This window comes from Electrona antarctica, assembly GCF_951216825.1.
Source record: "Electrona antarctica genome assembly, chromosome: 11".
NCBI lineage: Eukaryota > Metazoa > Chordata > Actinopteri > Myctophiformes > Myctophidae > Electrona > Electrona antarctica.
Window position 1 is genome coordinate 51,090,468 of NC_136792.1, and position 26,420 is coordinate 51,116,887.

At 44.2% G+C, this 26,420-nt stretch overlaps 1 protein-coding gene and 1 long non-coding RNA gene across 3 annotated transcripts in view; one reads left to right on the plus strand and one right to left on the minus strand.

The window, feature by feature from the left end:
- LOC306932850 overlaps positions 1–26,420 on the minus strand; it is a 520,149-nt gene that overhangs the window by 367,287 nt on the left and 126,442 nt on the right. The gene's annotated exons all lie outside the window — the stretch shown is intronic.
- The window catches only part of sik3 (SIK family kinase 3), a gene marked incomplete at its 3' end in the record, with an annotated part of 75,435 nt that overhangs the window by 6,221 nt on the left and 42,794 nt on the right, over positions 1–26,420 (plus strand). For both annotated transcript variants that reach the window (XM_079514769.1, XM_079514770.1), the window contains exons 2-4: positions 20,352–20,468; positions 23,522–23,585; positions 24,629–24,790. In XM_079514769.1, coding sequence (XP_079370895.1) covers positions 20,352–20,468; positions 23,522–23,585; positions 24,629–24,790 — 343 coding nt within the window. The remainder of the gene's footprint in view (positions 1–20,351; positions 20,469–23,521; positions 23,586–24,628; positions 24,791–26,420) is intronic.

A 26,420-nucleotide genomic window follows, 5' to 3' on the forward strand; every position in this document is an offset into this window, starting at 1 on the left:
GAACCTAGACTCTATTGTGGACATGTATGTAACCTAGACTCTATAGAGGGTATGCGCGTGACATCATCTAAGTGGCAAAAAACGTCTTTCTGGCATCGACAGCCCATACATCCAAACAAAAGTCCAATATGATTGCATTAAACAACGTTAAACAATGTTAAACTCACTTTGCCACTCGATTTGCCATTCACTTTATGCATGCGCATACCCTCTATTGTGGACATGAACTGGACTTGGGCGACATACCGGTATTATCGTGTCTCGCAATATCTGAAGTCAATACTGGTATTTATATAAAACAATGCAGCATACCGTCCAGGGTTTCTAGTACTATGCAAGTGTGGAAAGTATGGACATTTAAAGGAGCATTCAGTGATTTGGAGAAAAATAAAACCCGGTCCGCCCCGGTAACAAGATGTTGTGCACATGCATTGCACACCCTCTACAGTGGGGGGGGGGATACACAACAGGCCAACAGCACACACACACCAAGGCCCACCTCGGCTCGATCATGAGAAAAAGTTTGAGCACCACTGATGTACAGTTTTCATCCATAAAACTGTTAGATTAGATAATCCAGGTGGATTAAGAAAGTTAAAGAAACCCTCATCCCGTCTAGCTAGCTACACGTAACCCCTTTTGGGCGGGAACCCCTGTTGGTGTTTTTTAAAGCATTATGTTATGCTTTAGCTATTGACAAATAGCAGACCTACAAGCTCGTAGCGCGCCACCGAGTGCCGCGCTACGAGCTTGTAGGTCTGCTATTTTTGAAAAATCTTGAAAATGTGTCGTAAATCTTTGAATATATTATATTCTTTCAGAGCGAACGTTTTTAACTTAAATCTTTGTTTCTGGGGGGGGGGGGGGGGGGGCCTGGAACATATTTTCAGATGGGGGTCGTTGACCAAATACATATAATCTTTGGGGTCCTTGACATGAAATATTGAGAACGACTGATATAGATGAGGTTTTTCAGAAAATTGTCATGATTTAGAAGACATTTTGTAGAATCGTCCTCAGGTCTAAATGGGTTAAACGGGTCCAAATACAACACAACGATATTTATCTAACCAATAGCCTGAAAACCATTCACTCTTAACCTGTCTAGCTAGCTACTCCTAAACTGGTCCAAACTAAATAGAAATATATTTATCTATCCAACAGCCTGCATGGAAACCATGCACTCTTAACCTGTCTAGCTTCCTACTCTCACCCTGAAGATCCAAATAGTACACAGCGATATCTATCTATCCAATAGCCTGAAAACCATTCACTCTTAACCCATTTTGACCTGAGATCAGATTCTAAAAATGTCTTCCACATCCTGACAGTTTTCTGAAAAAGCTATGTTTCTATGTCAGTCGTTCTTCGATTTTTCAAAAATAGCAGACCTACAAGCTCGTAGCGCGCCACTCCCCCCCCCCCCCCCCCCCCCCAGAAGCAAAGATATGAGTTAATTCACTGTGAAAGAATATACATTATATATGTTTTTTTGTGCCACATTTTCACGTTTTTTTCCCAAAATAGCAGATGTACAAGCTCGTAGATCTGCTATTTTTTTCCCAACACCTTAAGTTTAAAATAATGGTTAACCCCGTCTAGCTTCCTACTCTCAGCCTGGTCCAAACTAAATACAATGATATTTATCTGTCCAAGAAGCTAGAAAACATAAAAAAAACTAAAACCTGTCCAGCTACTCTCAGCCTTGTCCAAACTAAATACTACCCTCTTCACTCCCGTGTTGTATAAACAGTACAGCCGGAAGGAAGGACTCGTTTGGTATCGGCGATACGTTTACACAATAGCAGATCTTCAAGTTCCCGTATCTACACGATCCACAAGCGCAGATCTACAAGCTCACGTGCAATGATGTCGTGTGCTGTTGTTGTCCAATAGCCAATAGTCTAATAATAATAATAATAATAATAATAATAATTCTACTAATCCAATAGTGCTTGCAAGATCTGCTATTGTCCAATAGCCGAGGTATGGAATGGCTTAAGCCATTTTTTGGCGGGAACCCCTTTTGGTGTTAGCGTTATGCTTTAGCCATTGAAAAATAGCAGATCTACAAGCTCATAGCGCGCCACCGAGTGGCGCGCTACGAGCTTGTAGGTCTGCTATTTTTGAAAAATCGAAGAACGACGGACATAGAAACATAGCTTTTTCAGAAAACTGTCAGGATGTAGAAGACATTTTTAGAATCTGATCTCAGGTCAAAATGGGTTAAGTTAAGTGGCTAATGTATGTTTTGTCTTAACACATTTCGACCCGAGGACGATTCTACAAATGCCTTCTAAATCCTGACAGTTTTCTGAAAAACCTCATGTTTCTATGTCCGTCGTCATTTTCATGTGGTGAAGGACCCACAAAAATATATATGTATTTGGCTGCCGACCCCCATCTGAAAATATGTTGTTTCAGGGACCCCCCTAACCTGACTCCGCCAGCTGGTGGCAGCAGTGAGTTCCTGCTCCTGCTCCCATCTGGTCCCTCTCGGGCAGAGACCATGTGCTCCGAGCCATTTGTGACCGGAGAGATATGCGGCCACTAGAGGCGGGATCAACGCGATACTGATGATGTATTGAAGCGCTGCCACAGTGCAAATGGGCCCCCCCCGGCCAGAAGCAAAGATACTAGTTAAAAACGTTCGCTCTGAAAGAATATATATTCAAAGATGTGCGCCACATTTTCACATTTGCAGAGATTAAAATAGGGTGCATTTTGGATTGATTCTTCAGCCAGCATTTTTCAAATGTTTAATTTGTCTTTTTAATGCCAATAGAAAAATCCGCGATATACACACTATATCTCATTCTGACGGGGCAAGACCATAGTATTGGGACAATCAGTCCTGATGGTGGCGGTAACGTCACCATTTTGCCGATTCTGACCAAAAGGAGCGAGTGAACGATGACCACATCCGGTTAGGATCAAAATATCCGGCAGTAGCTTTGCTAGTGTGCCACAATGGAAGATGTCCGGAATGCTAAGCTATCATCGTCTTTTTCATAACTAAGTCAAATTAAGCTCTAATCAAGCCCAAAACATCGCATTTTACGCAGCCATGCATGCGCGATCACGCGCGTGCGCGATCGACCGTGCACGCGCGGATTTTCGGCCGGTTTTAGGAAGATTACATCGGCCGTTAGCAAAATTAGCTAAAAAATGCTAAATTTTGCGACAATAAGCTCCCGATTATTGGGAATCAATCGATTACGTCAATTACGTCAGTGGCCATAAGGGATTTATTGATTTCATTACGTCAATTACGTCACTGGCCATAAACCAGTTAATATGTTTAAGATTTTAGGTTCCATGATGAGGGGACGTTTTTGAATGGTGGTGTTTGTTTCATGCGATGCGCTGCTGAGCGGGCATTTCATTGGAGTGAGAATGGTTGCCATTGCGATTCCAAGTGAGACAGTGTGCGGGATTATTTTTTTCTCTACTTCTCAGTTCCAGTTATCCGACGCACCTGTCCATTGTAGGTGTGCAGAAGGACTTTTTCTTATAGTCAGTCAAAAGATAAAAACAGTTCTGTCCGTCCTGTCTGTATAGCGCTCTCTCTCTCTCTCTCTCTTTCTCTCTCTCTCTCTCTCTCCCTCCCTCTCCCCCTTTCTCTTCTCTCGCTGACAGACATCAATACAAAGTTGAAACCGTTACGATGCGCCCTTATCCATAGACTACAGCCTAATGTCTCTCTCTCTCTCGCTCTCTCTCCCTTTCTCTTCTCGTCTCTCGCTGACAGACATCAATACAAAGTTGAAACCTGTTACCTACGATGCGCCCTTATCCATAGGCTACACGTTTAGCCTAATCTTTCTCTCTCTCTCTCTGACGGTCTGAGCAATGCACGATGCACCTGGCTGTTACAATAGCGCGAGGTATTAATATTCTCTCAAAACAAAGTCGGACAATGTTTTAAATTAGGCTACTCCAAACCAGACCCACCTATAAATGTTGTCTGTTGTGACATCAATGGGATCGCAGGAAAAAGACGCTCAACACAACTTGTCTTGATCTGAAATGATGTGAAATCCGTTCGCTTTTTTATTTCTTTTTTTAACAGCGGGCTGCGGGAGATGTCTGACGCAGTTGATTTGATTGACACCCGAACACGTGTTGCGGCATTGACATGCCAATCTTTCCTTAATAAAACTGTAGTCCATAATATCCGTTCCAAAACTCTGTTTGCCTGGTTATTTGGCCCAAAAGGATTTATATATATTATAATCACACAATCAAAGTCCGGATCGTTTGCAGCTGGGGTTAATTGCCTCGCGCTGCGCAAGGGTCTTCATAATAGCGCTGTTGTGGATTTAATTTTGGTAAACTGGATAACAACAGAAACACGTGGAAAAGCTATATGAGTCGTCTTGTCTGTTGTCTCTGTAACGGTGCCACTGTGTGTGTGTGTGAGCTGTGAGGGGAGGCCGCGCATGGAGGAATGACACTGGAACTGCACTAAAGACACACAGCTGCTCTATACATCTCCGTATACGGTGTTTTACCGGATTTTGCAGACCTGCTCTAACATCTCCATACACGGTGTTCCACCGGACTAAATAACACTATAAAACCGGAGGATTTTTTTTTCGCGCGCGGGGGGGGGGGGGGGGGGGGGGTGCGGTAATTATCGCCATACCGGCGGTATGGGGGCCGACAATAACCGCGGTAATAAAAACCCCATACCGCCCCAGCCCTAGTCCCCTCACATCTATATATAAATTACACCCTGCATCCTGAAGGGGGCACGGTGGCACAGTTGGTAGTGCTGTCGCATCACAGCTAGAAGGTCCTGGGTTCGATTCCCGCTCGGGACGCTGTGGTTGCTGGCGGCGTGTTTCCTCCTCCGCGTCATCAGTGCCCATACCCGAAGCGGGGTTGGCGAAAGGGCCTTTCTGTGTGGGGTTTGCATGTTCTCCCCATGTCCCCTAGGGTAGGTACCCTCACAAAAAACATGTAGTAATCCTGGTCTCTAAACTACCTCCCCCTGGCCAGCCGGGGCGCCTGATGGAGGGGAAAGGAACTGGTTAGAATAACGTGTTCCTTCCATGCGCTACGTCCAACCAGGGAAACTCCCCCCTGTCAGGTGTAAAAGGAGCAACTTGGACACTCATTCATGAAGGAAGCATGAGTTCAAGTCCGTTTCTCTCCCCATGTCCCCCATATATGGGGACTAGGTTGAGTTAGGGTTTGTAGAGCCCAGGATCACATTAGATAATTGACACAGGGGTGAAAAATGGGTTACAAAATTGTGGGATAAAAATTATTAAAAAAAATAAATTACACCCTGCACATAATTCTACATCCACTCAAACTGGGCTCTGAGTCTGTGAAAGAAAATAGGCCACATAAAAAGGTTATGTACAGCCTATGGACAATCCAAATCAGATGGAAATATTACAACTTTATGTGGTGACATAATTCAACGTTATGTTGATACGGCACACTGATTAACAAGAAAATGAAAACATGGCACTTCATGTCAAAAAGGTTGCCGAGCCCTGCCTTAGATTACTAAACTTTAGATTTGAGATTAGATTGACTATACATAGTAAAATACCCTTAACCCATTCTGGGCGGGATCCCCTTTTGGTGTTTTAAGCATTATGTTATACTTTAGCTGTTGAAAAATAGCAGATCTACAAGCTCATAGCTCATAACGTTTTTAACTCAAATCTTTTCTTCTGGGGTGTCCCTGGAACAACATATTTTCAGATGCAGGGTCGGAGGCCAATTTACAGATAATTCTTGGGGTCGTTGACATTAAATAGTTTGAGAAACACTGAAGGGTCATGATTTAGAAGACATTTGTAGAATCTGGTCTCGGGTCTAAATTAGTTAATAGATTTATAAATGTAGGCCTGATAATTCTTTAAACTTTAAGCACTTACCGGTAACCGCTCGGATTAACCCACAGAGCCTAGTCCTTCCATGCGCCAGAAGCGTAGTAGTTCTGGAGTAGTTCCAACGGATTGTGTGGCCCTGGTTTTGCCCTAGTGGGACTGATTGATGGTAGCTACTGGGACGTAAGTCGGGACTTGATCACCCCGGCTGGGTCGCCTGAGTGAGGGGTATGATGTTCGAGAGACCCTGATGACCTTGGTATACATCACTGAGGATACGTCCCTGGTGCATCCATGCAATGTTTTTTATTTAGTTTCGCTGTAGCTTGTAGATCTGCTAACAACTCTGCCAGGGCAGAGAGAGAGAGAGAGAGAGAGAGGCAGAGAGAGGCAGAGAGAGAGAGAATATGTGATAGATGGATGGACCACATCACACCCATCCTCCGTGAACTCCACTGGCTCCCAGTCAAGTTCAGAATTGATTTCAAAACCCTCAACAACCAGGCCCCCCCTCTACCTCTCTGAACTCATCAACCTCTCGCTCCCTCAGGTCAAGCACTGCCAACCAACTGGAACCCCACAAGTCCCAACAAACGGGGACCACATCACACCCGTCCTCTGTGAACTCCACTGGCTCCCAGTCAAGTTCAGAATTGATTTCAAAACCCTCAACAACCAGGCCCCCCCCTCTACCTCTCTGAACTCATCAACCTCCATGTCCCCTCTCGCTCCCTCAGGTCAAGCACTGCCAACCAACTGGAACCCCAACAAAGTCCAACAAACGCACTTGGGGAGACAGGGCTTTTGCAGTGGCCGCCTCCCTTCTCTTTGGAACTCACTCCCAACTCACATCAGAGCTGCCCCCCCCACCCTCGAGATGTTCAAAAGCACACTCAAAACCCACCTTTTCAAACTGGCTTTCCCTACATAACCCCCCCACACACCCTTTTTTCATTTTGATTTCTAGTTTTTAACCTTTTAACTAGTTTTTCTAATAAAAATGTCTGTACTTCTTTTCTGTAAAGGGGAGAGAGAGAGAGCGAGAGAGAGAACGTACGTCGCTGGTTGCCCGGGGCGACACCGCTGTCTGGAAGCTTTGTGTGGTAGAAAGGCTCGTTGTCATTTGTGTGTGTGTGTGTGCGCGCGCGCCGGTTTCCATGGTGATCACCGTGGGGTTGTAGCGGCCCCTCCTATTGGTCGAAAATAGCGATGACCAGCAGGCCTGCGTGAATCGTCACCTACGTGTCCTTCCATCCGTGGGAAAATAAGACCATCAAGTCTTCACAACATGCCGCACGTGTCCAACGCACGCACACAAACATTGACACAATACACACACACACACACACACACACACACACACACACACACACACGTCATGTGTTATTGTCACCATGGAGAATGTTTTGTAAAAGGTCCTGTTTTGCTGACTCATGTTGGCTTACCGTACACCAGATTTTGTCTTTTGTAGTTGTCTATACTTGAGTGACCTCATGACGTCACCAGGCCTTCCACCTCGGAGGAGAGCCTGGTCTGTGTTACTAAATCGCAGTGTGATCCGTTCGGGAGCAGATGGTATCGTTGCGTCATGTTGTAGTCATTGTTTTGTAGTCATCGGGATGGTATCGTTAAGTCATGTTGTAGTCATTGTTTTGTAGTCATCGGGATGATATCTTTACGTCATGTTGTAGTCGTTGTTTTGTAGTCATCGGGATGATATCGTTACTTCATGTTGTAGTCATTGTTTTGTAGTCATCGGGATGATATCGTTACGTCATGTTGTAGTCATTGTTTTGTAGTCATCGGGATGATATCGTTACGTCATGTTGTAGTCATTGTTTTTAGTCATCGGGATTTTATCGTTACGTCATGTTGTAGTCATTGTTTTGTAGTCATCGGGATGATATCGTTACGTCATGTTGTAGTCATGGTTTTGTAGTCATCGGGATGATATCGTTAGGTCATGTTGTAGTCATTGTTTTGTAGTCATCGGGATGATATCGTTAGGTCATGTTGTAGTCATTGTTTTGTAGTCATCGGGATGATATCGTTACGTCATTTTGTAGTCATTGTTTTGTAGTCATGGGGATGATATCGTTTACACGTCATTTTGTACTCATTGTTTTGTAGTCATGGGGATGATATCGTTACGTCATGTTGTAGTCATTGTTTTGTAGTCATCGGGATGATATCGTTACGTCATTTTGTAGTCATTTTGTAGTCATCGGGATGATATCGTTACGTAATTTTGTAGTCAATGTTTTATAGTCATGGGGATGATATCGTTACGTCATGTTGTAGTCATTGTTTCGTAGTCATCGGGATGATATCGTTACGTCATGTTGTAGTCATTGTTTTGTAGTCATCAGGATGATATCGTTACGTCATGTTGTCATTGTTTCGTAGTCATCGGGATGATATCGTTACGTCATTTTGTAGTCATTGTTTTGTAGTCATCGGGATGATATCGTTACGTCATGTTGTAGTCATTGTTTTGTAGTCATCGGGATGACATCGTTACGTCATGTTGTAGTCATTGTTTTGTAGTCATCGGGATGATATCGTTACGTCATTTTGTAGTCATTGTTTTGTAGTCATCGGGATGATATCGTTACGTCATTTTGTAGTCATTGTTTTGTAGTCATCGGGATGATATCGTTACGTCATTTTGTAGTCATTGTTTTGTAGTCATCAGGATGATATCGTTACGTCATGTTGTAGTCATTGTTTTGTAGTCATCAGGATGATATCGTTACGTCATGTTGTAGTCATTGTTTTGTAGTCATCAGGATGATATCGTTACGTCATGTTGTAGTCATTGTTTTGTAGTCATCGGGATGATGGCTCAGTGGGTAGAGCGGCTGTGTGGGAACCGGAATGTTCCCAGTTCGATCCCGGGCTCCCCCAGAGTTCTAAAACATACTCCAGTTTCTTTTAGGTGATAAGGTGACCACTGAAACGGTGGTTAGTAAAAACAGAGAGATGTGTTTGGGTGAGCGTGAGTCTCTTACTACTGCGGCTCAGTGACGTCATGTTGTAGTTTTAGTAAAAACAGAGATGTGTTTGGGTGAGGCTCTTACCACCGCGGCTCAGTGACGTCATGTTGTAGTTTTAGTAAAAAACAGATGCGAGATGCAATCCGATACGATACGATTCAATGATTTGAAATCGATACAGTAACTATTTAAAATACATTGACGTTATTTTAAATTAAGTAATTAAATCCCTCTTTTTAATTTTTCTTCTAAAAATTGCTAAATATCACGGACAATCGATTTTTTGCATTGCAAAACGATACGATACATAGTCAATGTTGCTGTTTTCATTTCGATATACTTCGATTCTTGAAATGAATATCGATTTTTCGATGTAGTTACTATATCGTTACACCCCTAGTATACTACTATACAGTATATACTCAGAAGTGACTGACAGTGAGGCGCTGGGGGCGTGTTCTCTCCTCCGCGTCATCAGTGCCCATACCCGAGGCGGGGTTGGCGAAAGGGCCTTTCTGTGTGGAGTTTGCATGTTCTCCCTGTCCCCTAGGGTAGGTACCATCACAAAAAAACATGCAGTAATCTTGGTCTCTAAACTACCTCCTCCTGGCCAGCCGGGGCGCCTGATGTAGGGGAAAGGAACTGGTCGGAATAACGTGTTCCTTCCAAGCGCTACGTCCAGCCGGGGAAACTCTCCCCTGTCAGGTGAAAAGAAGCAGCTTGGACTCCTTATGCATAGAAGGAAGCATGAGGTCAGTCCGCTGCCCCCCCCCCCTCCCCCAGGCAGAGGAAGTGTAGCGCCCAGGATTACATTAGATAATTGACACTGGGTGAAAAAATGGGTTGCAAAATCGTGGGATGATAAATATTAGAATAGAAAAAAAGAAGTGACTGACGGTGAGCGGTCGTTTCACTTTACTGATTTTCTGAACTAATTGTGATCAGGTGGTTTAGGCGATACTGGTGACAGGCGTTTGATACTGCATGCTTTGTCTGTAAAGCCAAAAGATACACTTAATCTGATATATTACACCAGGCCCCGGTCAATTAAATTGGTCTAACCTTTTAACACTTCCCCTCCCATTAATGAGTTAATTGATGTAGAACAGCTTCCCTCCCAATCACGAGTTCCACGAGTTATGTTTTCATTGTTTAATTTGCGTTTTAATACGTTTTAAGACTTGCAGGGTTTCCATCGGACAGAGTGGCATAGGTGACGCGTTCGGATGACGTCACCACGAAAAAAGATCAGTCACACTGGTATGCAAAGGCTTCTGGGAAATTGAGGCCCATCCATCCATCCATCCATCCATCTTCAATCGCTTATCCGTAGTCGGGTCGCGGGGGCAACAGCTCCACCAGAGTGTTCAATTGAGGCCCAATGCATTCCTATTGCAATGGAGGCACGCAATCGGCAGTTTGGATTATTTTTCAACACGATCCCACCATTTTAAAGTGGATTTTCATGAAACGGAACGATGATGTCGGCGGGGTGGTTCTTCAAAGTTTAGTGGAAAAACTATGCAGTCAGATACAGGATCACGATTAATTAATCCCGCAGTCAAACTGTGTAGATACTGATACATGGGAACAATATGTTATTGTGTACACTAATGGCGTAATAATATGCCAGTGGTAATCTCAACCTTTTCCAGGCTGCGACCCACCCAAAATAATCGTATTTGACCCAAAATAATATTTGTGGGTATAACGGAAACATTCGTATGGGTCACGAGTAAAAATCCCACTTTCTTTTCCTACATTACAGATAAATAAAAGATGCTCTACAGCCGAGTTGACTTAACCCATTTTGGGTGGGAACCCCTTTTGGTGTTAGCATTACGTTATGCTTTAGCTATTGAAAAATAGCAGATCTACAAGCTCATAGCACGCCACTGAGTGGCGCGCTACGAGCTTGTAGGTCTGCTATTTTTGAAAAATCGAAGAACGACTGACATAGAAACATAGCTTTTTCAGAAAACTGTCAGGATGTAGAAGACATTTTTAGAATCTGATCTCGGGTCAAAATGGGTTAATGGCAAGTAAGATGGCCCGAGGTCTGCATAAGGTTCATATTGTCGTTGTCGCAGACCGTGCTGCTTATTTCTCTCGCTGCATCTGCCAAGAACGCTAAGGCCTCACTCACACCTTCGCATCTAGCATACAACATTGATGCATGCTTGATGTAAACAAAGGGTTTGTTTACATCTTGCCCCAATGCATTTCCAATGGAAGTCACATGGTTTGACACAACATTTTTGTTGTACAGCTTTCGGCTGCCCCCTCCCCCTCATACAACAAAAATGTTGTGTCAAACCATGTGACTCCCATTGGAAATGAATTGCGAGCTTGCATCAGTAAACGAGTCTCATGCATCAGCTATACATCAATCTGTTGTGCACGTGTGAGTCAGGCCTAGCAGTGCTGTAGGCCGAATCATGAAGTGACGATGAAAAGCTGTGCGTGCGTGTACGTATTCCTTTATATTTTCGTGTCGTGTCATAAGACCCATCCATCCTTTACGTACGGGATTATAAGACAAAAATAAATAAGTAAATAACTAAACAAATCAATACATTCGATTAAGTCAATAAATCAATATCACATGCACAGCTTGGTGAACGCAGCACACACACATGCAAATATTTGGTTAACATCCCCAAAACTAAAATAAATCACATCATTGTTTTCCGTGGACCGTTTGACCCATGCTTTGCTTCCTCTAAAATCTAAAAAGTGTGAATGTCCCGTCCCGAAAAATCCGTGCCAGTCTCTGTGTCAAATCTGCTCGAGCAACAGAGTTGAGTGAGTTCACTGTCTTCCATGCCAGTCTCTCTGTGTCAAATCTGCTCGAGCACAGAGTTGAGTGAGGTCACTGTCTTGTGATCGGAGGGCCTATGTGACACTTCAGGGGTGTGTGCGTGTGTGCGTGCGTGCGCTTAGATCTTTCAATGGAAAATTCCACAAAAGCTGACGGGACTGCCCTAAGGGGTAGCACACACACCACTGTACCCTGGTCAGTGCTATCAGCCCCTCTGAGAGTCCTGATCCTGCAGACCACCCAGACCACCCAGACATGCAGACAGAGCCTTATTTGGTGTGTTGGGTATACAGAGTCACCTCACCGATTGGTTAGTGGATAACGAATGCATTGATAGCACGAGACGTTATATCGTGACGTTTTGGAGACATTCAGTATCTGCTGCATTCTGTGCATTGATCACGGCTACTGTTTAGACGTGCAGCGACGACGCGCGTTGTCTGACGTGGCTTAACACTAAATCTCTCTGTCTCTGTTTCTGGCACAACAGCGCCCCTACTGGTACTCATGAGTCACACACAAACATAGGTTAACGTCACAGACATTGCTGTTCCTTGGAGTGGTTGCACCACTCAAAAACAGAGATGTGTTTTGGTGAGTGTCCTATCACTGCGGCTCAGTGACGTCATGTTGTAGTTTTAGTAAAAACAGAGATGTGTTTTGGTGAGTCTCCTATCGCCGCGGCTCAGTGACATCATGTTGTAGTTTTAGCTAAAAACAGATGTGTTTGGGTGAGCGGTGAGTCTCCTATCATCGCGGCTCAGTGACATCATGTTGTAGTTTTAGTAAAACAGAGATGTGTTTGGGTGAGCGGTGAGTATCTTATCACCGAGGCTCAGTGACATCATGTTGTAGTTTTAGTAAAAACACAGGTGTGTTTGGGTGAGTTTCCTATCACCGCGTCTCAGTGACGTCATGTTGTAGTTTTAGTCAAAACAGATGTGTTTTGGTGAGTGTCCTATCACTGCGGCTCAGTGACGTCATGTTGTAGTTTTAGTAAAAACAGATGTTTGGGGTGAGCGGTGAGTCTCTTACCACCGCGGCTCAGTGACGTCATGTTGTAGTTTTAGTAAAAACAGATGTGTTTGGGTGAGCGGTGAGTCTCTTACCACCGCGGCTCAGTGACGTCATGTTGTAGTTTTAGTAAAAACAGAGATGTGTTTGGGTGAGCGGTGAGTCTCTTACCACCGCGGCTCAGTGACGTCATGTTGTAGTTTTAGTAAAAACAGAGATGTGTTTGGGTGAGCGGTGAGTCTCTTACCACCGCGGCTCAGTGACGTCATGCTGTAGTTTTAGTAAAAACAGATGTTTGGGTGAGGTGAGTCTCTTATCACTGCGGCTCAGTCACGTCATGTTGTAGTTTTAGTAAAAACAGAGATGTGTTTGGGTGAGCGGTGAGTCTCTTATCACTGCTTCTCAGTGACGTCATGTTGTAGTTTTAGTAAAAACAGATGTGTTTTGGTGAGTCTCCTATCACCGCGGCTCAGTGACATCATGTTGTAGTTTTAGTAAAAACAGAGAGATGTGTTTTGGTGAGCGGTGAGTCTCCTATCACCGCGGCTCAGTGACATCATGTTGTAGTTTTAGTAAAACAGAGATGTGTTTGGGTGAGCGGTGAGTCTCCTATCACCGCGGCTCAGTGACATCATGTTGTAGTTTTAGTAAAAACAGAGATGTGTTTGGGTGAGCGGTGAGTCTCCTATCACCGCGGCTCAGTGACATCATGTTGTAGTTTTAGTAAAAACAGAGATGTGTTTGGGTGAGCGGTGAGTCTCCTATCACCGCGGCTCAGTGACGTCATGTTGTAGTTTTAGTAAAAACACAGGTGTGTTTGGGTGAGTTTCCTATCACTGTGGCTCAGTGACATCATGTTGTAGTTTTAGTAAAAACACAGGTGTGTTTGGGTGAGTTTCCTATCACTGTGGCTCAGTGACATCATGTTGTAGTTTTAGCTAAAAACAGACGTGTTTGGGTGAGCGGTGAGTCTCTTATCACTGCGGCTCAGTGACGTCATGTTGTAGTTTTAGTAAAAACAGATGTTTGGGTGAGGTGAGTCTCTTATCACTGCGACTCAGTGACGGACATGTAGTTTTCGGTGGTCACCTTTTCGGTGATCACCTAAAAGTGGAGTATGAGTAGACCTTTAGCCCATTTAGGACGATAACATATATGTGGCACCACTTTTGTAACCAATTATTTAAAATTTAGCTGTTGGAAAAATAGCAGATCTACCGAGCTTGTAGATCTGCTATATATCTTTCCCAACGAACGTTTATAACTCATATCTGTCCCTGGAACAACACATTTTCAGATGGGGGGGGTGGGGGCCAAATACAATATATCTGGGGTCCTTGATATGAAATAGTTGAAAACCGTGACTGACATAAGGTTTTTCAGAAAACTGTCATGATTTGCAAGACATTTAGTAGAATCCGGTGTCAGTCATAAACAGGTTAGTCGACGACATTGACTCTCTGGGTCCCGTCATGCCCTCATACAACACCATGCCGGCACGACGTCCTGCCTGTGGTGGCATCTTATCGCTTGTCCCATCACCCTGGCACGCACCTGGCACAGGGTTTTACGACCTTGGCTGGCGCACACACACACACACACACAGTCACACAGTCACACACACACGCTCTGTGCCACTGTGATTCCACTGCGATTTCCGTGTTTTGTAACTATTTGCATGGCAGGAGGACTGCGTGTTCTCAGTAAGGAGGATACGCGGCGCGCTGTGGCAGAGTGACCGGGTGGAGGACGACCGTAGTTTTACAATTTTAGGCATTTATCAGACGCTCTCAATCCAGAGCCACTTACAGTAAGCAAGAACAACACGTGGTTATACATCAAATACATAGAAATAGTCATCTAGGGTCATAAACATGCTAAGAACCATCTGTCTTAACCCATTTTGACCTGAGATCAGATTCTAAAAATGTCTTCTACATCCTGACAGTTTTCTGAAAAAGCTATGTTTCTATGTCAGTCGTTCTTCGATTTTTCAAAAATAGCAGACCTACAAGCTCGTAGCGCGCCACTCGGTGGCGCGCTATGAGCTTGTAGATCTGCTATTTTTCAATAGCTAAAGCATAACATAATGCTAACACCAAAAGGGGGTTCCTGCCCAAAATGGGTTAACAGTAGAATATTTGTACAGTGAAGGCTATGAGTATATCGTTTAACCCATTCTGGCCTGAGGACGAAATTTAATAAAAAAGTCTTCTGAAAGAATATATATTCAAAGATTTGTGCCGCATTTTCACGATTTTTCAAAAATAGCAGACCTACAAGCTTGTTAACCCATTCTGGACGGGAACCCCTTTTGGTGTTTTAAGCATCATGTTATACTTTAGCTATTGAAAAATAGCAGATCTACAAGCTCATAGCGCGCCACCGAGTGGCGCGCAATGAGCTTGTAGATCTGCTATTTTTCAATAGCTAAAGTATAACATAATGCTTAGTTAAAACACCAAAAAGGGTTTCCGCCCAAGTTGGGATATATACATATACACCAGTGGTTTTCAACCCTTTTCACATCAAGGCCCATTATCTCTTTTGCATTTGAGCCACAGAAGGAACCACCATTTGATTACATTTTATCCTCTCGGACCCAAAACGTCCACAATTCCATGCTGTATTGATGTTGGTACCATTAGGAGAGATAACAGGCAAATGTTGACCGAAATAACAATTCTTCTACATTCTCTTATTGTGTAAATTCAGTGATGCAGATATTTAACTAATTATACTTATAACTTTTGCTCTCGAGAGTTAAAGATCAAAAAGGGTCCATTTGGTTACCAACTCTCCATCATTGGGGACCATCTAGAGCCCCTCAAGGACCACTGGTGGTCCCCAGACCACTGGTTGAAGACCACTGGTATTAGAGCGTCACAGTCCCTCCCCCTACCAGGGCCCAGGAAATAAAAAAAGGCCGAACAAAGAATTAGAAGTAAAAAACCACAGGTTACAACACTTTTTTTTTGTTGTTTTTCTTCTTTGCAATTATTTGTTTGGTCCAAAATATTGTGTTTATTGTCATGATTTGTCACGACTCGAGTTGGCTTTGTCCGCGGCGTAACCGTTCTTTTCAACAAAATTGTTGTGTGTGTGTGTGTGTGTGTGTGTGTGTGTGTGTGTGTGTGTGTGTGTGTGTGTGTGTGTGTGTGTGTGTGTGTGTGTGTGTGTGTGTGTGTGTGTGTGTGTGTGTGTGTGTGTGTGTGTGTGTGTGTGTGTGTGTGTGTGTGTGTGTGTGTGTGTGTGTGTGTGTGTGTGTGTGTGTGTGTGTGTGTGTGTGTGTGTGTGTGTGTGTGTGTGTGTGTGTCCATTGTGGAAGGCAGTGAATACATCAACAGAACTGGATCAGATCCAGTTCTAATAATAGACGTCAGGAACTGAAAATAGACACACACACACACGGATGTTGATGATGATAAATGATGATGATGACAAGCTACATCCGCTATCTTTGAATAGCCAACTCTAAAACCAAAACAACACAAATGCTCTCCTGGTTTAAATGGGTTGCCTAAATGCCATTTTTAAAAACATTTTTGTATTAATATTTTTACCCAAAGCCTAAAGAATTAGTTAAATTGAGTCAGTCAGTCGCACGCCCACACAATAGCCAACATTACATCTACAAACTGGTGAGCTTAAGTTGTAGATCGCCTATTTTTGTCTCCACCAGGCCAAAGGCATGGGGAGAGAGTATGTTTTGCACTCCGTCCGTCCGTGTGTGTGTGCGTGCGCGCGTCCGTCCGTCCGTCTGTTACCAGCTCATCTCCGGCACCGTTAACCCGGTCGATGCCAATGTTTGCACACACACGCCCTGGATGCCAACGATGAACCTCTGCCCCACATTTTCCAGAACAGCCTGTTATAGCGCCAACAGGAGGCAGACTTTTGAAAAACACATTTTTTGATATTACTCCTCCAGATTCTGTCCAAGAATCCCGCAAATCGTTACACAGTATCTCTATAGTCATGTGTTCCAGACGGATCTGTCCGATATTTCATATTCCTTCATAATTGGCTAACATTGGCTTTCAGGGTTTGCAGGATTGGCCCGTTTTGAACAAAAAGCCTCGAATCATGAACGCAGCGTGCAATTTAGCACAGACTTTCCTACTAGGCTGAGGAATATGTCCCACCCACCCTTTTCACATTGGCCTGTTATAGCGCCACCAACAGGTGGATTTTGGCAAAACACATTTTTGGAACAAAATGCCTCAAATCATCCAATTGCCATCCAAGGCGTAAGACAAAATGTCACCCTTTACACATTTGCTTATTATAGCGCCACCAGGAGGCCACTTCCTGACCTGGCCTGGTGGAGACCTGTGCCCCGAGGGCCACTTTTTGAGTGGTGCAACCACTCCTATAGACGGCTATGTGTGTGGCTGTGTCCGTACGCCCCTGTGCCCTGGCTGTGTCCGAGCACAAAAATAGCGTTATCGTTTGTTCACCACCAAGTGTCACTGTTTCACAGCCTAACAGATACACACATGCCAGGCAGGAGGGCTTGTATTGTACAGTACAGTACAGTACAGTACAGTACAGTACAGTACAGTACAGTACAGTACAGTACAGTACAGTACAGTACAGTACAGTACAGTACAGTACAGTACCGGTCATGTGATCGTGACATCCCTAAAGTACATGTATATAATTAATGTAACAGTTTTTGTCTCGCAAATAAAGCACTGTAGAGCAGTGGGGTTCAACCAGTGGTCCGGGGACCACCGGTGGTCCAACGCTTGTTCTGCGACACGCCAATATAAACGATAGACATTTTATTTCGTCCAGATTACTCCATACCATATATATCGTCATATTGCACATCCCTACTATCAGATAGGACTTTTCTGTGTGGATGTATGGGGCTGTCAATCAGATAGGACCTTTCGGCGTGGATGTATGGGCTGTCAATCAAAAAAAATGGTGCATTTATATAGCGCCTTTATCCAAGGCGCTTTACATAGATTGTGCATTACATTCACCCATTCACACACACATTCATACACTGATGGCGGCGGAAACCATGCAAGGTACCAACCAGCACATCAGGAGCAATTAGGAGTTCAGTGTCTTGCTCAAGGACACTTCGACACTAACTCTGGGGGAGCCCGGGTTCGAACTGGCGACCTTGCGGTTACCATCTGGAAACTCTACCCCTGAGCCACCGCAGATAGGACTTTTCTGTTTGGATGTATGGGGCTGTCAATCAGATAGGACTTTTCTGTGTGGATGTATGGGGCTGTCAATCAGATAGGACTTTTCTGTGTGGATGTATGGGCTGTCAATCAGATAGGACTTTTTTGTTTGGATGTATGGGGCTGTCAATCAGATAGGACTTTTCTGTGTGGATGTATGGGCTATTGATGGCAAACTGCGGCTAGTTGCCAGAACTTGCCACCCTGTCATTAACGTCATGGCTAGATGGTCTATATCATGTCGTGTGCATGTGGTCTATTCGGTTCCTGAGTTGGTGTTGGCCAGACCACACTCTCACATCGCATGTCTTGTAATTGTAAGGACAAGAAAAGTAATGTCCATTTCTCAAATTCTACTATACATCTGGGGACATCGGCGGGGCTCAGGGGTAGAGTGGCTGCAGTTCGAACCCGGGCTCCCCCAGAGTTGGTGTCGAAGTGTCCTTGAGCAAGACACTGAACCCCTAATTGCTCCTGATGTGCTGGTTGGTGCCTTGCATGGTTTCCGCAGCCATCGGTGTATGAATGTGTGTGTGAATGGGTGAATGTAATGCACAATCTCTGTAAAGCACCTTGGATAAAGGCGCTATATAAATGCACCATTTACTATTTACATCTGGCTGTTAGTACTGCACGCACGCACGCACGCACGCACGCACGCACGCACGCACGCACGCACACACACACACACGTGTAGTTGCCTGTTGCAAACGCAGTGATGCTAAACGCACTCACAGTCACTCATACACACACACACACACACACACACACACACACTGCACTCTCAGATTTTGCTCATTAAATTCAAGCTCTTGTTAATTAAATTTGCCCTCTTGTTCCCTAAGTGGCAAAGAAAACATGACCAAATAATTTACGGGGGACTCCAGCCAATCGAGGAGCCCTTTTCTATGGTGGTAGGGGTGCACCGTGCACGATTATGAAATTATGACCGATATCCGATCTCCGATTATTTACAGAGTCATATCTGCCGATACCGATTCTGACCGATTCCGATATTATACAGAGGACCACAATGGAAACAAGCCTAGGGCCTATAGGGGCTATTGGCCCAAAGCCTGTTAATAAAGTATTCAATCAATCAATAAATAACCTATACTCTTTTCCAAGTGTTTGTTTTCACAACTGAATGAGACAATACACAGTTTATTTTACTTAAAGGACCACTTTCTTCTTCATATAATAGGTCCTCACTAATAATCATGATAAAATGGCACGATTTTTTTCTACTCAGTCTGTGTCTCATAGGAGGGCTGTGGGCAGTTTAGAAACCGTCTTCCGTGGTGAAGTGGTCCTTTAAGATTTTATATCATTTTTGATTTGGCTTTTGTTCTAGACTAGAGACTAGACACGTTTGATTGATATTGAACTTTGTCGCTTTGTATATCCGTTGCTCACATGGTCGTTGACGTAATTCATGTCGTTGCATGACTTCCATTGACAATGAATGGTAGACTGCATCTTTGTATCTTCATGTCGCTGGCTTCCATTGACAATGAATGGTAGACTATCTTTGTATCTTCATGTCGCTGGCTTCCATTGACAATGAATGGTAGACTGTATCTTTGTATCTTCATGTCGCTGGCTTCCATTGACAATGAATGGTAGACTGTATCTTTGTATATTCACGTCGCTGGCTTCCATTGACAGTGAATGGTAGACTGCATCTTTGTATCTTCATGTCACTGTCTTCCATTGACAATGAATGGTAGACTGCATCTTTGTATATTCACGTCGCTGGCTTCCATTGACAGTGAATGGTAGACTGCATCTTTGTATCTTCATGTCACTGTCTTCCATTGACAATGAATGGTAGACTGTATCTTTGTATCTTCATGTCGCTGTCTTCCATTGACAGTGAATGGTAGACTGCATCTTTGTATCTTCATGTCGCTGTCTTCCATTGACAGTGAATGGTAGACTGCATCTTTTGTATCTTCACGTCGCTGGCTTCCATTGATAGTGAATGGTAGACTGCATCTTTGTATCTTCATGCCGCTGGCTTCCATTGACAGTGAATGGTAGACTGCATCTTTGTATCTTCATGTAGCTGGCTTCCACTCACTCCAGAGGGCCACTATATTTCCACACTCGCTCCAGAAGGCCACTATATTTGTAGGGCGGCTGTGGCTCAGGAGGTAGAGCAGGTCGTCCAATGATCCCTGGGTCGGCGGTTCGAGTCCCGGCTCCTCCTGTCCACATGTCGACGTGTCCTTGGGCAAGACACTGAACCCTACATTGCCTCCAATGAGCTGGTCGGTGTGAGCTCGCCACCGTCGGTGTGTGAATGTGGGAAGTGAGGACGCTGGCGTCGACTGTTCGCCGCTTCACCTCCCAATGTATGAATGAATGAACCATTGGAAAGCGCTTTGAGCACATGGACAGATCCATCCTTAGACTACCATGTCTTTAACCTCTCTCTCTCTCCCCCTCCCCCCACTAGGTGGCGATAAAGATCGTCGATAAGACTCAGCTGGACGATGAGAACTTGAAGAAGATCTTCAGAGAGGTTCAGATCATGAAGATGTTGAGACACCCTCACATCATCAGGCTGTACCAGGTACACACGCACACACACACACGCACACCAGTGTTTCACTCATATGCATCCCAAAAAGAACAGACAGTACAAGCTGTCATCGTGTCGCACCATGTTGATGACTTGTAGATCTGATCTTTTAGTCAACGTGTTGATGACTTGTAGATCTGATCTTTTAGTCAACGTGTTGATGACTTGTAGATCTGATCTTTTAGTCAACGTGTTGATGACTTGTAGATCTGATCTTTTAGTCAACGTGTTGATGACTTGTAGATCTGATCTTTTAGTCAACGTGTTGATGACTTGTAGATCTGATCTTTTAGTCAACGTGTTGATGACTTGTAGATCTGATCTTTTAGTCAACGTGTTGATGACTTGTAGGTCTGATCTTTTAGTCAACGTGTTGATGACTTGTAGATCTGATCTTTTAGTCAACGTGTTGATGACTTGTAGATCTGATCTTTTAGTCAACGTGTTGATGACTTGTAGATCTGATATTTTAGTCAACGTGTTGATGACTTGTAGATCTGATCTTTTAGTCAACGTGTTGATGACTTGTAGATCTGATCTTTTAGTCAACATGTTGATGACTTGTAGATCTGATCTTTTAGTCAAGCAAGCGACAACATTATGTGACAGAGTTTGAATTAAGCGCAACGTTTACAATGCTGTAAACGTTGCGGTCAAAGAGTTGATTATGATCTACTGCATACAAAGATAGTCTTCAACTAGAAAATGTGCCCCTCGGGGCACAGGTCTCCACCAGGGCAGGTCACGTTGTGGCCTCCTGGTGGCGCTATAATAGGCCAATGTGAAAAGGGTGGCATTTCTTCATACGCCTTTGATGGCAATTGGATGATTTGAGGCATTTTGTTCCAAAAATGTGTTTTGCAAAAATCAACCTGTTGGTGGCGCTATAACAGGCCAATGTGAAAAGGGTGGGATATATTCCTCAGCCTAGTAAGAAAATGTGTGAAAGATTTCACGTAAATTGCATGCTGCGTTCATGATTTGAGGCTTTTGTTCAAAACGGGGCAATCTTGCAAACTGTGAAAGCCAATTATAGCCAATTAGGATGGAATATGAAATATTGGACAGATCCGACTTGAGCACATGACCATAGAGATTATGTGTAACGATTTGTGAGATGTTTGGACAGAATCTGAAGGAGTAATATCAAAAAATGTGTTTTACAAAAGTCGGCCTCCTGGTGGCGCTATAAAAGGCAGATGCGGAAAATGCAGGTCAAAGGTTTGTCCTTGGCCTGTAGGGAGTGTGCATGCAACGTTTCACGCAGATCGGTGCAGTTTTAGTTAAAACATTTGAAAAGCTGCCTCATGGTGGCACTATAACAGGCCGTTCTGGAAAATGTGGGGCAGAGGTTCATCGTTGGCACCCAGGGAGTGTGTGTGCAAAGTTTGACATCGACCGGGTTAACGGTGCCGGAGATTAGCTGGTAACAGACGGACGGAAGGACGGACACACACACGGACTGGTGGAGACAATTATCTAAATGTACCACTGGACAGGAGGGAAATGTAGTCCTACAACCTGACAGGAGGGAAATGTAGTCCTACCACCTGACAGCAGGGTAATGTAGTCCTACCACCTGACAGGAGGGTGATGTAGTCCTACCACCTGACAGGAAGGTATTGTAGTCCTACCACTGGACAGGAGGGTAATGTAGTCCTACCACCAGACAGGAGGGTAATGTAGTCCTACAACCTGACAGGAGGGAAATGTAGTCCTACCACCTGACAGGAGAGTAATGTAGTCCTACCACCTGACAGGAGGGTAATGTAGTCTTACCACCTGACAGGAGGGTAATGTAGTCCTACCACCTGACAGGAGGGTAATGTAGTCCTACCACCTGACAGGAGGGTAATGTAGTCCTACCACCTGACAGGAAGGTAATGTAGTCCTACCACCTGACAGGAGGGAAATGTAGTCCTACCACTAGTGGACAGGAGGGTAATGTAGTCCTACCACTGGACAGGAGGGTAATGTAGTCCTACCACTAGTGGACAGGAGGGTAATGTAGTCCTACCACTGGACAGGAGGGTAATGTAGTCCTACCACTGGACAGGAGGGTAATGTAGTCCTACCACCTGACAGGAGGGTAATGTAGTCCTACCACTAGTGGACAGGAGGGTAATGTAGTCCTACCACTAGTGGACAGGAGGGTAATGTAGTCCTACCACTGGACAGGAGGGTAATGTAGTCCTACCACCTGACAGGAGGGTAATGTAGTCCTACCACTGGACAGGAGGGTAATGTAGTCCTACCACTGGACAGGAGGGTAATGTAGTCCTACCACTGGACAGGAGGGTAATGTAGTCCTACCACTAGTGGACAGGAGGGTAATGTAGTCCTACCACTGGACAGGAGGGTAATGTAGTCCTACCACTAGTGGACAGGAGGGTAATGTAGTCCTACCACCTGACAGGAGGGTAATGTAGTCCTACCACTGGACAGCAGGGTAATGTAGTCCTACCACCTGATAGGAGGGCAATGTAGTCCTACCACCTGACAGGAAGGTAATGTAGTCCTACCACCTGATAGGAGGGTAATGTAGTCCTACCACCTGATAGGAGGGTAATGTAGTCCTACCACTAGTGGACAGGAGGTTTTGGCTTCAAAAGAACATGATTTATCAACTTATTTTTTAATAGTGTGTTAATTTCCCTGCTTTGTTTAAATGTGCATTATAATTATAATAATATATAATTTACATGTTTTTGTTAAATACAGTGCTGTGATAATGGTGATCGTTGCTATAGAATAGAAGGAGTTTTAGTTTAGGTCGGGATACCAGTTGTATCCAATCAGGAGAGAGAACTGACACATTAAACATGTGTCATTGGAAGTGATTTCATTGTGTGTGTGTGTGTGTGTGTGTGTGTGTGTGTGTGTGTGTGTGTGTGTGTGTGTGTGTGTGTGTGTGTGTGTGTGTGTGTGTGTGTGTGTGTGTGTGTGTGTGTGTGTGTGTGTGTGTGTGTGTGTGTGTGTGTGTGTGTGTGTGTGTGTGTGTGTGTGTGTGTGTGCGCGCTCGTGTGCGGTGCGTGTGTCTCTAGGTGATGGAGACGGAGAGAATGATCTACCTTGTGACGGAGTACGCCAGTGGAGGAGAGATATTCGGTAAGACCCTCGTAGACCTCCTTTCATCTCTGTTCCATGTCGTACGCTTTGGTTTTGTCTGAAACCAACCAATATGCCCTCCAGAAACACACGGGCAAACATCAGGGTTTGACATTGTTTTTTAGGCACTTTTGAGGACAAGTACATTTCCCATTCAAGTACATTTCCCATTCACTTGTCCTAAGGACAAGTACATTTCCCATTCACTTGTCCTAAGGACAAGTACATTTCCCATTCACTTGTCCTAAGGACAAGTACATTTCCCATTCCCTTGTCCTAAGGACAAGTACATTCCCATTCACTTGTCCTAAGGACAAGTACATTTCCCATTCCCTTGTCCTAAGGACAAGTACATTTCCCATTCCCTTGTCCTAAGGACAAGTACATTCCCATTCACTTGTCCGGGCACAAAAGTCACTTGTCCTAAGGACAAGTACATTTCCCATTCCCTTGTCCTAAGGACAAGTACATTTCCCATTCACTTGTCCTAAGGACAAGTACATTTCCCATTCACTCCTCCTAAGGACAAGTACATTTCCCATTCACTCCTCCTAAGGACAAGTACATTTCCCATTCACTCCTCCTAAGGACAAGTACATTTCCCATTCACTCCTCCTAAGGACAAGTACATTTCCCATTCACTCCTCCTAAGGACAAGTACATTTCCCATTCACTCCTCCTAAGGACAAGTACATTTCCCATTCACTCCTCCTAAGGACAAGTACATTTCCCATTCACTCCTCCTAAGGACAAGTACATTTCCCATTCACTTGTCCGGGCACAAAAGTCACTTGTCCGAAGTTGTCTATTTGCTGAATTGTGCATAAAACTTTATTCAAACTGTTCTTTAGGCCAGAGGCGATACATGATGTATTTCCCCCTCACTGTGTGACTAATAAACAAAGTGCTTTCTAATGATCCAGAAATTACAAACAAGCAAAATCTGTTGAGATGATCTTTGACACTTGTGATCGATTCATTATCGCAATTAATCCTAGTAATTGTACTGTCTGTGTCCCCCCGTGTGTGTGCGTGCGTCACAGACCACCTGGTGGCTCACGGGCGCATGGCGGAGAAGGACGCCAGGAGGAAGTTCAAGCAGATCGTGGCGGCGGTTCATTTCTGCCACTGTCGGAACATCGTCCACCGAGACCTGAAGGCCGAGAATCTCCTCCTGGACCACAACCTCAACATCAAGATCGCAGGTGTGTGTGCGCGTGTGTGTGTTTGTGCGCATGTGTGTGCGTGTGTGCATGCGTGCGTGCGGTAAATTACAGACGGCTCGCCGTTTAGTGACGACACAATGAGTTAGTCAGAGACTGATTTCCCCCCCGTGGGATAATAAAGGTATCAATCTATCAAGTAGTATCTACTATGGAAAGTGCATAAAGTTCTAAGAATTATCAGGTGAATGTTTAGCACGGTGAATGTAAATCTAATCTGCTCTTATGTGAGTCGACTGTGATGATCGACAGTGGAAACTAAGTTAAGTTGTGTGTGTGTGTGTGTGTGTGTGTGTGTGTGTGTGTGTGTGTGTGTGTGTGTGTGTGTGTGTGTGTGTGTGTGTGTGTGTGTGTGTGTGTGTGTGTGTGTGTGTGTGTGTGTGTGTGTGTGTGTGTGTGTGTGTGTGTGTGTGTGTGTGTGTGTGTGTGTGTGTGTGTGTGTGTGTGTGTGTGTGTGTGTGTGTGTGTGTGACAGACATACTGAAGCCAAACAACATTTGATTGATTTATATGCTTATTGATAATGTTTACATGTACAGAAAAATGCACATAGTTATACATCACCATCAAAATGATAAATGCAAGAACGCCAACGGCTTATTTCCATTGCAGTCCCATTGACTTTGACTTAACCCATTCTGACCTGAGATCAGATTCTAAAAATGTCTTCTACATCCTGAAAGTTTTCTGAAAAAGCTATGTTTCTATGTCAGTGGTTCTTCGATTTTTCAAAAATAGCAGATCTACAAGCTCGTAGAGTGGCGCGCTATGAGCTTGTAGATCTGCTATTTTTCAATAGCTAAAGCATGACATAATGCTAACACCAAAAGGGGTTCCCGCCAAAAATGGGTTAAGTGAAAGTTGTCCTGTGTTGAGTCAGCCGATTTCACATTCCATGTTTCACATTCCATGTTTCACATTCCATGTACAAAAATGCGGGCAGTGTTATTTTAAAATGCACCCATCAAAGCTAGACTGCTATAGAGGGTATGCGCCATATCACCATCATACCCGGAAGTTATGCGGGAATGCCTACTGAGTGGCAAAAAACTACTTTCTGTCCTTGACAGCCCCATACATCCAAACAGAAAAGTCCTATTTGATTGCATTAATGACTTTAAACAACATTAACTTTGTGGTCGTAGTGGCTACATCTGATATTGAAAAAAATATTGTTTTTCAGCGATAAAGAACACCCTCTCGTGTAATATTTCTTAAGTATTAACCAACCAAGTACAACCTGTCAATCTGGTATCCCGACATCCACACTGCACTCTGTATAAATCATCATGATTCTGAACAACCCAGGCTAGAAACCATCACACACTCTGAACAACCCCTAGAAACCATCGCACACTCTGAACAACACCTAGAAACCATCGCACACTCTGAACAACACCTAGAAACCATCGCACACTCTGAACAACACCTAGAAACCATCACACACTCTGAACAACCCCTAGAAACCATCACACACTCTGAACAACCCCTAGAAACCATCGCACACTCTGAACAACCCCTAGAAACCATCGCACACTCTGAACAACACCTAGAAACCATCGCACACTCTGAACAACCCCTAGAAACCATCGCACACTCTGAACAACACCTA